General features: G+C 38.1%; 1 protein-coding gene across 1 annotated transcript in view; it reads left to right on the top strand.

Annotated features, from left to right (window-relative positions):
• Nucleotides 1–12,128, top strand: part of LOC118805334 (RNA binding protein fox-1 homolog 3-like) — a 132,069-nt gene that overhangs the window by 75,820 nt on the left and 44,121 nt on the right. Inside the window, exon 4 of the mRNA XM_036566061.1 lies at nt 9,585–9,638. Within this exon, the coding sequence (XP_036421954.1) occupies nt 9,585–9,638 (54 nt within the window). The remainder of the gene's footprint in view (nt 1–9,584; nt 9,639–12,128) is intronic.

Here is a 12,128-nt window from a genome sequence, read left to right as displayed (position 1 = left end):
AGGCCTAATGAGTTCTGTGGATATAAATAAAAGTCTGTATTTAAGTTTGTTTAAACTTAAAGTCTTATTGAATTTATTTCATTGTTAAGTTTTGGTTCAAAACAAAATAATTTGTCCATTTAGGATTTTTTCTGTGGTAACTAGGTAGATACAGTCAAGTAAGCTTTCCTATTGGTTAGGTCATCAGGAGCTGGGCTGAAGGCCTTTCGTATAGATGAACATCCAACGTAAATAAGAGGTGATAATCAGATAAAACATGTAATGTCTTTTATAAGCTTCTGTTGTCCATGTTTAATCTAGAATGGCCCGAAAAGGTTTATGTGCCTCATACTAACATGAAATTCCCTTAGAGGTGCTACCAGAATCCATTACAAAGCATTATCCTACAGGTTTTTTGCCCTGAGTTTATGGCCTACCTCCAACAGATAGCATTTTAAGTTTCTAAAAGTCTTCATTATTTTCTGTGATAAATCTAAAATGGAGTCTGTGGTTTTGTCAGTGAGATCAGTTGTCCACACTATTGAAAATAATAAAAAATAAAAAATAATAAAATAAATTATAAAAAATATTCATTGCTGCAAAAAGATCATTTAAAGAATTTTAAAAATATGTCCTTTGCACTTTTAAACACATTTGCTGTGGTCCTTAAAAAACACTGATATTACCAAAAGGTTAAGGATTGCAAGGATTTTACTATTTCATATTTTTACAGTTACCATGGTTGTTATCAGTTATTCTGTCTGGTTAATGAAATTAGACCTTGCTAACAAATTGTCATTAGCTACAATTTAACACCTACTCTGTCTGGATTAACACAGCCACCAAATCCATGTTCTCCAGTAAAAAGAATCGAAGTAGCTCTCTCTGATGAACCCATCAGTAAGAGTGACAGGGTGACCTGGCATTGAAATGATATCAGCCCTGAACTGTTAAATCCAAATTGCAGAGGTACTGTTACACAACCAAGCTGCAGGCATGAAAGGCTGCAGACAGAGAAAAAATAAATTCTCTCTAAAAGAACCAGAAGTGCTGACGAAGGCAAATCTTGGCTGCTAGAAGACAAGCAGTTTGGGAAATAACTGTGAAGAAAGCACATGTATTTGGGACTAGACTATGAAAAGATCTGAGGATAAACCAAAGAAAAAATGGCCAGACCTGAAAAGACAAAAAGAGAAGATTTGTTTTTAATAAATATCTTAAGATATCGAATATCTTTGCTCTGTCACTCATCCTGTCTTAGTCTGTCTTCAGTGTCGTGGCCGTTGTCAAAGAACATGCATGTTTGTTTTCAGGTTCATGGAGGCAGTTCAGATGCCATTCCATTAGCTGCTTTGCTAACCATGAGTTACCAATAATCATATGGAGCAGGAGGCTAAAGCAGCTGAGTTCCTAATTAGATGTGGAGCTAGAGGCTAATTAGTAAGACGAATGTTGGGCTTTTTGAATTACTACAGAGGAAGGTAGAACATACTCAATAAGGGGAAGTAGGAAGAGGCATAAATGCTTCATTAAAAGTAATACTACAAAACTCATTTTATACTAAATTTGTGTTTATCTAACGATGGGGTGCTGGTCATTTTTAGGTTAGTTTTATTCAAAAGAGTTATTATATTTAAACTCTGCAAGTATTACAGTACAGCTCATGTTTCATTGTTACATTTTAAATAGAAACAAATGGGTTAAATTGACCAATCAGCAGTTGTTTTCCTCAGTGCTGTCTAAGTAGATAGAGCTAATCGAGCTCTCTTATTGGTTAGGGCTCCAAGAGCTGAAGAGAAGTCCTAACATGTTCGATTAACCATCAGCATAAGAATCAACAGAGGAATCAACGAATCACCTTTTGGTTTACAATAGGCAGAACCGATTTAGTGGAAAAAAAAAAAACTCTAGGCCCTCTGGCAGTTCTACATATGTCACTGACTGTGAATACAAACAGCAGCCTAATGGGTTTGTTAGAAGTATAAAACAGTGGCAGCAGCTCTATGCAAGCCCCCTCGACTGAAAGTCACTGTGGAACTACTACAATGTAAAGTGTATGCTAATATATCTGTCACAAACTTAAAGTAAGACATAGACATATCTTTTAGTAGCTTTAAATGTCTGTGGTTAATGCAGAACATCCAAAGAATATTAATGTAAACTGCGAGTGATAAACTACTTGAATCCCATAGATATGCTAGCAGCAATAAGCATTATCATAGAGGTGGATTGAAGGCTTAGCCATAATTGTCATGGTTCACCACAGACAACTGAAACAAAATTATTTCTGTGAAATACAAACACCACTGCGAACAGTTCTGACTCAGTATGTTACTCTAGTATGGATCATTTTACATCAAACCACTCTGAATGACTCTGCATACATATTAACCATTTAATTATGCAGACGTTTTGAAACATAAGAATGTCCCTTTAAAAAGGTACAACTCAAAATAAGCAAGGAAGCAGCTGAAGTCATTTCAAGGCAAGATTTTTTTTCTCCTGCATAGAAATAAGGTGATGTTCACATGTAAGAAAGATGAATATGGGACAAGATGCTTGAAGGGCAAGCCAAAAAACATCCTGGGGCAGGGGATATGAGCTTTCTGACTTGGGAGTTTCATTTTAGAGAGAGAGGAGAAAATCAAGTTCCACTCCTGCTTTAGATTTGAAAAAATCCACAGGTGTTTCTGTCCATCCTTCCACTGTGAGAAGACAACTCAACGCTATGGGTCTGAAAGGATGTGTAGCTGTTAAGAAGCTGTTACTAAAAAAGGAACATACAAAACAGCAGAAAATTTGCACTACACCACCAAAACTAGACATCTGAGATGTGGACTAGGCTTTATGGCCTGATGAATCTAAATTTAACAGGGATTTAACAGTAACGGGGATTACTTCAGTGGCGAGCCATGACTGTTAGAGCTAGGTCTTCAACTTGGGCCAGAAATGCCAAAATTGGTCAAAACGTGAGGAAAAAGCCCACAACTTCTGCTAGCATCCCTATACAATTCTAGTAGGTTTTTAGTGCTAAGCTAACAGCAATTTGCATGAACAGTTTTTGGCCTTTCTATGTTAAACAGACATTTAAAGCTTCTTAAATACACTCCATGTTTTACTTGTGACATATCAGCATATATTTTATGTTGTAGCAGTTTCACAGTGACTCTTTCAGTAAAGAGCTCTGGTGTAGAGCTGCTGCCGCTGTTTTCTATCTCTAACAACACGCTGATTAGGCTGCAGCTCGTATTCACAGTCAGTGACGTAACTAGGACTTCCAGAAGGCTTAGAGTGATGTTTTTTTTCTCTGCAGTGGTCCCGCCTATTTGAAATCAGAACGTGATTGGTTGAAAATTCTGTCACTTCGCAATTATACTGATAGTTGACCTAATGTGTTAGGACTTCTCTTCGTGTCTTGAAGTCCTGACCAATAGGGTAGCTCACTCAGCTATATCTACCTAGACACACCATAGTGGAAAACAATTCCTGATTGGCTCATTTTTCGCTGAGGCTGTCAAGAATTTAACCCTTTTGTTTCCATCCAACCTTAACAATGAAACAAGAGTAGAACTGTAATACTTGCTGGGTTTAAATATGAGCACGAAACTAATGAATACAAAAATTAAGGAAATTAAATTTTAGGTTCCAAAGATTGTTAGGTCTTCTTTGAAGGTCTAGAATGTCCTGAGGGTTCCCTGAGCTTAGATGCTGCTGCCACATCAGTGCCGACTGCTGGTGCACACGAAGTGGGGAAAAAAAAATAATAATACATGAATTTCAGATCTGACCGTTCTTATTAAGATCGCATGGGCACAAATCTAGCACCACATGTAAAAGTGGCTCAGATCTGATTTGAAAAGATCAGATTTACGTGTTCACACTGCTCTGAAAAAAATAGATCTGTGCGACATTAAGGCAAAAAATCAGATTTGTGCCACTTCAGCCTAGTAATGTGAATGTAGCCTAAAACTTTGGAGGTGTTTACAAGAAAACTGGTATCATATTTAGTTGTTGAGGCTTTATAAACAAATGAAAGGCTAGTCTCTGAGTTTTGTAGCCTGGGAGACAAAATTGTATTGATACATTTTATTTAAGTAGACATTTTTGGTACAGCACCCACTAATACATAAAAAGTACCTAGTAAGGAAAGAAAACCATGATTATGTAATCCTAGGTGTTAACTACCATTATTACTATGATTATTGCTGCTACAGACTGGAGAGAATGTTCTCCATTCTAACATGCGTATGCCTGAGTGATGCAGTAAGACTGGGCATGTTCAGTAGCAATGTGCAGTCCCTGGTGGCAGAGATGACTTTCCAAACGAACTAATTAATCTACGCCAACGGCCCATTATGTCTGGATAAAACAATTAGCGTCTGCTAGATTCGCTAGCTGGGGAAACACCGCTGTGTCATGCTAGGCAAGCACACTAGGGAGTAAGAGTGTGTGTGTGAGAGTGACAGAGAGAGAGACTGAGCCCATTCAACTCAAACAGATTTCAGTGTCTAGCAGTTGTTTTGCAGGTGCTTATTTAATAAAAAAGCCAAGCTGTTGAGCTCAGTTTGTTGGCAGTATGAATTCACTCTAGGGTGGTTTTGTACTTGAAAAGTGGTGATCAAATCCCAAAGTAAATGGCTGGATGGATGCTTCAAATAGATGATTACAGCATATGATTCATTATTTAATAACTTTAATGACATATGAATTTACCTTTTGGTGTCTAGTTTATAATATCACCCTACACTGTATAAGTTATTATTAAATAAAATTAGTCCATTTTCTAAAGCTAATGCAAATTCATTGTGGAGTTTAAGCAATTCTCAGGTAGTTGCTAGGGTTTTGCTAAAAGGCTATTGTGTTATTTTAGGTGATGTTCCAGGTCGTTGCTAGGGTGGTGCTGATATGGCATCCCCCGTGGATGCTAGGATGTTACTAGTGTACTTGTCATATTACTAGTATCATGTCATAAGTGGAGTGCACAAGTCTTCACCAGCATAATTCTGCTAGTAATTTCCTATGAGGGAAGAATGGTCATTCAACAGCCATTTTATGAAAAATGTACATCTGGTCAAAAAGCTGTATACTAGCACAACAGTTCAGATCAGACCAAACATTTCAGAGAACATAGTGTTGATATCTTGAATATTTCGAGATGACAAAAAAAGTGACAGTTACTAATAACAGCAGTTATAAATGCAAATGATTATAGACTTTAAATGCTAATATAAGTATACAAAGTTTAAGCTTGCATCAAATGTTTAGATACCATAGTGTTCTCTGTATTCTCTCACATGGAGCACCAATATGTAAGTACTATATCGCTGCTGTTGGAACAAAACCGCATACCTCCATTTTTGTCACTTTTCAGTTTTTGGTGCAGTTTGAAAATGCCTGTTGCCCTTTACATTGTGTTGAAATTTCATAATGAAGGGACCAAAAGAAATGGTCCAAAATTATTTGGAAAAAAGTCTGGTTCCCTTGACTTACATTAAAAGTAAAGTCTGTTTTTTCCTTCTCCTGTAAAGTTATCATTTTGGAGATATGAGGTTTTGTTTCCGACAGCAGTGATATAATATTACAGGCTGTGTTTCCTCCCAAAGGCAGTGCCATTATATAGTGGTACAGTGTGGGGAACCTGTGTAGTCCCTACATTGTATGTCCAAAAGTCTCCAGACACCCCTTCTAATTAGTGAATTTAGTTACCTTAAGGTGCACCTATGGTTGACACAGATGTTGAGTTGCACACACACAGCTTGTACAATCTCCCTAGAAAAGTATAACTGATAGAATGGGACACTTTGGAGTATCTGTACATGAACCTAAGGTCTCTGTGACCACCCCACCCCCATTCCCCCCTTTGGTGTGATTTGGAGTGGTGTTTATGATCCAGAACTAATCATCCACTATCCGTACCTGACCTCACTAATGCTCTAGTGACTGAAAGCAATCAAATCCTCACAGCAATGTTCCAACATCTAGTAGAGCCTTCCCAAAAGAGGCTGTTTACTGCAGCAAAGGAGGAACTAACTCCCTATTAATAAACTTGATTTCAGAAGACACATTTGATAAGCAGGTGTCTATAAAGTTTTAGACATGTAGTGCATAAAACTGGCACCAACCATGTAAAGAAACTAGCCATTGTATAGTACTGTAGATTGTCTCAGTCTCCTGCTCTTCTCTCATACTTTAGCTAATCTCTCTCTCAACTGTATCCCAGTGGTCAGTATCTCTGAGGATAAAAGTGGCCTTGTCTGAGCCCATTAGCCAGTTAGCTCCTGAGTCACATGGTCCTTCTCCATCCAGCACAGAGCACCTCCCTGTTGTGGCTAAATGAAGGCGATGCGACAAGCTTGGCACAGTAATTGCTTCTAATGAAATAATGCGGCGGCCATGGACAGCAATTAAAAGTCTCCCTCGTTCTCGGATCATTAGGGGAAAGCTCCTCTCTTCCCTCTTCCCTCCGGTTCCTAATGATCCGGCCCACGGCGGGCTCTGGATTGAAGACCAGAAACCCCCGTGGGAATAACCTGTCACATCCCTTAACATAGGAGAGAGAAAGAAGAGTGGAGGAGAGAGAGCACAAGTGGGGGGTGGAGAGAGAAAAGCAGAGGGAATGAAAAGAGGGGAAAGAAAAGGAGAGAAAAGAAGAAGAAGGGGTAGGGAGGAAAAGGGAGAGGGAAGAAGAGAGGCAGGGAAAGGGAGGAAAAGCAGAGAAAGAAACAGAGAAGAGAAACAAACATTTTAGATATGTCTGTTCTTCTTTACTGCTTTCTATTCTTAAAGAAGATCTAATTCTGGCAGAGTTAATGAGCAGAAGTCACAGTTATTGCCGGTTATTTCTCGCTTGTGGCTCATTGAAACAAGCAGATACATTTGGAAAACGTAAACTTTCAGTCTATACCACGTTTGTGTAGACGAGGAGATATTTTGTTATGATCTGAATTTGATGAGAAATCATGTTGTGTTGTTTTGTGGAAAGAAGATACATCCTTTGACACACTTTGACTGTTTTTGTTACTTTTTTGGTATTGCATTAGCTTAGAGGTGCCAGTTTGATTTACTTCACATCCTTCAGACCAGATCAAAGCCTGGAGAGGCTGAAAAAGGAGAACAGAAATGCCCTGAAAAGGCAGATATTGATCATCCACAGGTTCTCATGATTCAGTACCTGAGGTCTGATTTGTTGGAATTATGCTAGTTTATATTAACCCCTTAAAAGGCCCAAAGTTTTATCACACACTATCTATAACCTAAGACTGGCTCAATCAGTTTGCATCGAAGTTCCTGTAGTTAGTGAATAACCCTAGTATGTAATAATCCTGGTGGTTAAAATAAAATAAAAGTGCTGTTGAAACAACACCTCATGTCTCAACACCTCATGCCTGTGACTATGACTGAAACTAAGAAAGTAAGAAACAGACACTGAAAAGTTTTATGTAAGATTTTGAAAAAAGCTTTTTTTTGAAGCATTGCAAAGAAAATTTTAAAAAGAGATCAAAGTCACTTTATCGATACGACATTAAGAAATTGGTTCACATTGAGCAAATCAAAGATGGTGTCTCTTACAGCCAAGCTTTTGCTAGCTGTTTATGTCTGTTCTGAGAGTTGTGAATAACACTGTGCCTGGGGTGGCTCTAACGGTCCAAAGAGGAATCTATTCCCAAACAGAGCGCTGTACTATCTTCATTAGCTCAAGCCAGCAGAGTATGTGTGGGTTTGTGTGTTCTCCCAGAAGTACATGGAGCTTCTGATGTCTGTAGTAAGCCAGCAAGAAATATTGTCAGTTGTATTTTGATTGGCTATTTGCCCATCCATGTGCACATACTAGATCTCTAAAGTCGTCATTCTGTAGTCAGCCTTATGCCCATATCATGAACTCTAAGCTGGTTTCCTCTATAAAACAAATAAATGCTCTTTTCAAAAAATTGCCGCTGTCGTGTTCTGTAGTAAACCAAAATGCCCCAAAACTGATATGTTTTTGTCTTGTGTACATTATTCCCCCCGAGTCTCACTGGATGCACTGAATTACAAGGTTGTTAAGCAGTCAGAATATGGATAATGTTTTATACTACAAGTAACCTTGAGAAAACAACTTTTATCTTAAGACAGGTAAGTTGTGATCTTGACAAAACAAAATTTGTTACCTTGAGATCACAAGACAAATAAGTCATGATCTCACTATAACAGTCCAGAAAATTATAACTACATCATGGCCTCTATGGACTTCCTAACTATTTATTTATTTAAAACCATCAAAAACCAACACCAGCTACTAAACTGCAACCTAAAACTGCCTGTACACTGTTGTGGTGAGGTTAAATATCTTATGGTGCGAGTTTAGTGTGTAGCAGTGTTAGCTTGCCTGAAGTTGCATTATGGCTCCTTAACAACCATGTAATTCAGAGGATCTGGCAACATTCAGAGGAAAAATATCTGTATGGCAAAACATACTGTCTGCAAAGTATTTCCATGTATTTTTACAAACAAATGCTCGAAACTGTTCCTTGCTGTCACACGTTAGCTATCGCGGTGGTAAACTTCACATTACAGTTGGTGAATTCCAACAAATTCTAATATGGTGCCAGTTTCATGTCCTATGATAAACATGGTGGATGTTTTGTGTGGGAGGGTAAAAAGTTTTCTTTTACTACTAATGGTTGGTATTTGAAAATGTTTGAAAATTCAACTGGTCTGGTGGTTTATTAAAAGGGAAAAAAAGTCCTAAAAAAATCTCCAAGGTAAGTGGCCTCTCAGGCCACAGGTTTGGCAGGGGCACCTGGCAATAGGCAATGACAGAATATCTGTGGCCTTTTTGCGACTGTAGAGCTGAATGGTTCTCAGGGCCATGCCAGGTCATTGAGGTGAGACTGGTTATGGTTTCTTTTTCCATCTGCTGTGCTGCTAAACCAGAACCAGGAAATACTGAAGAAAACTACATACAAGAGTTGCTCAGCAATGGCTGACAGGCTAAATGCTACAGAACATGTTCGATTCTGTGTCGCTCCGACACTAGTTTGTGCTTCACAGCATCAGAAACACTTCTTTGTCTGAGCAGACCCTTCTCCACTGCCACCTTAAGTTGTTTGTGCATAAGTGCAGCAGCATACAGTTGGCTTACATCACATGGTATCAGATTGTATCAGAGTGTTTATGAGAATGAGTGTGTGTAAGTGAGCATGGTATCAGGCAGATACCAGTACCAGTATCAATGCATCCCTATGCCCGGAGAATCGACTCTTTTTGGGATCAATTCCTTGGCCTACTAAGCTATGAAATGCTCCAGAATCTCTGACAACAGCCACACTCTGACGATAGTCAGAAATCTGGCTTGCAAAACTAGAAACATTGTGACTGCTTTAACATCATTTGTTGCTCTGATTAAAACTTCATCTACAGCCACATTTCAAGAGTTGATATTCAAAGTAAGCCAGAAGATCTTTCTTGTCAGTACACTCCTTTTCTGTAATTATATCATGAGCCTTAGTTCCTCCTGAGCCTCCTAATGATGCAGTCAGATGATTTTATCTTTTTCTTCTTCTCTCCTCTCTTCTTCCAGCCTCCTTTTCCTCTCCATTTATTTTCTCTCTTTTTTCTCTCCACAGCAATTTGGGAAGATTTTAGATGTGGAGATCATTTTTAATGAAAGGGGATCTAAGGTATGTGCTTCATCTTCTTCTTTCCTCCTCCCTTCTGACAGTAGCAGTGAGGTGATGGGCTTTTCTTTCCCCTCAGAGCGGTTTATTAGCTTAGAGGCGCCAGTTTGATTTGCCTCAGGCCAGATCAAAGCCTGAAGAGGCTAAAAAAGAGAAGAGAAAAGCCCTGAAAAAGCAGAAATTGAACATCCACATTTCCCATGATTCATCAGCACCTGAGGTCCGATCTGTTTTCATGAAAACTAAATAGAAAAGCACAGTGGCAGCTTTATAGGAGCTGGATAAAGTAACACATTACAGTCCCTTAAGATGTGGGTATTAACCAGGTAAGTCACAGGTACAAACTCAAAAGCACTTTTTGAGTTATTTTGTAACCATAATATGGAAATTAAGTATCTGTATTCAGTCCAAGTTACATAGGTAACAGAGGTAGGGCTGCTTTGATGCCAGATTTTGTACTAATCCTGAAAAAGATTTAACCCAGATATTGGAAAGCTTTTTTCAAACTGATCTTCCCAATAAATTCACAACTTTGTGTCCTAAATTTTTGTGAAATATTTATGAATATGCCCCAGCCATACATTTCTTTGTAGGGTATAATGATGAAGCATCACTTTATAAAGGTGTTTTCATGGCACATTCAAAAACAAGAACTGACCCAAACGGGAATCAGCTAAACTTACGGTTCCAGTTCTAGTTCTAGTTTGTTTTTAACCTGATTGAGAGAAAGTTGGAACCATTTACAATAACTGTGATTAACTGTTTAATGGTCCTTTTTGTCATTGTATGTCATTTTCAACTAAAGTGTCCAATGTAGCAACATTGCTTGCTGGTTAGTTTAACACTCTATTGCATGATGTTGCCTCAGGGAGACGAACACATTTCCCTGACTTTAGAATAACGTTATACATGTGGTCATACTATCTCTTAGTGTACACTATTAAATCTCTTTTTAACATTCAGTATCATTTTTTTGTTTTTTGAATTTGCAGCATTATGTTTGTTGCCTAGAAGCAACACTGTATGACAGTGGAATGGATTTAGCCAGACACAAGCCAGGTCCTACCACTTCAAGAAACTTGAATCATTTCTTCCCATTGTTTCACAATGTTGCCTCAAGGCAAATACACCAAAGGGCCCCCTGCACACATTATTATTTAAAAAATGTTTTTGAATTTAATAATCAGGTTCACATTATGCAAAAAAGTGAGTCAAATAATTTTTAAAAAAATTATGAGTATGAGTATGTGTAAGTGAGCATGGTATCAGGCAGATACCAGTACCAGTATCAATGCATCCCTATGCCCGGAGAATCGACTCTTTTTGGGATCAACTCCTTGGCCTACTAAGCTATGAAATGCTCCAGAATCTCTGACAACAGCCACACTCTGACGATAGTCAGAAATCTGACTTGCAAAATCATGTGTAGAATCAAACAAGGCATATATTTTTCACTGTCATGGGAAAATATGACAAAAAGACTCTTAGTGGCTGCCAGCATAAATTTGTTAGTGTTAGTTTCTTAACTAGCTTATCATCACTTTCAGGACAAAACCTCATATCTCCATTTTTGACCGTTTTTTCATATTTTGATTCAATTTGAAAATGCCCTTTACAATGGGACAACAATTCATGATGAATAGACCAGCAGAAATGGCCCAAAATGACTGTGAATAAATAATTTTTCCATTAATTTCTATTAAAAGTTAAGAATTTAAAGTAAAGTCTCGTATCAACATTTTTGAGATACAAGGTTTTGTTCCCACAGTGACCCATCTCACAGTAAACTCTCTTAACAATAATTCTAAAAATAACAATCAACACATCAACATACAGTCCCAGTTTACATTCTGATACACTTATTGGTCATTTAATAGTGTTTGGCAATACATCTTCATCTGGAAGAGTAAATGATTCACTAAATTGTGATTGGCTTCAGCTGCAAGTGTCATCAAAGACAGTGGATTCCTCAGTAGGACTAATACTACTTATAGGAGCTTTACCTGCTTTTGAAAGCTGTTAACCTGGAAAAACATAAGTAAAATCCATTATGTACTCGAGTACATTTGACAAAACAAGTTTTCATCGTTTTGCTGCTCAGTTTGTATTTACCATAAATTTCACGCTCACTGACTAGACGCAAGTTATCCCCCCGGATGTATAGCCAACCTTTATGTTTACAAACATTCTCATTTGATGTATTCGCTCATTTTTAAAGCTCAGAGCTCCGAGCTGAAGCCTCATCTCCATATACTTTGATAAATTTGTCGCCATTACTACTCAGTGACTCGGTTTCTTGCTAGTCTCTGTCTCATTCCTGCATTTACAGAGTGACAAACAAAATTAGCACATCAGAATTGATAGGAAAGTTCAGTGTGTTAAAAATAACACCTCCTTTGAGACTCTGTCTAAATATGCTAAATACACTAAATATGCTAGAGCTGACATGATGGACAAGATGAGTGTGAATTAGGAAGGGGAGAGAGGAAGAGC

This window comes from Colossoma macropomum, unplaced genomic scaffold (genome assembly GCF_904425465.1).
Source record: "Colossoma macropomum unplaced genomic scaffold, Colossoma_macropomum, whole genome shotgun sequence".
NCBI classification, from domain to species: domain Eukaryota; kingdom Metazoa; phylum Chordata; class Actinopteri; order Characiformes; family Serrasalmidae; genus Colossoma; species Colossoma macropomum.
This window is presented reverse-complemented; position numbering and strand designations above follow the sequence as displayed.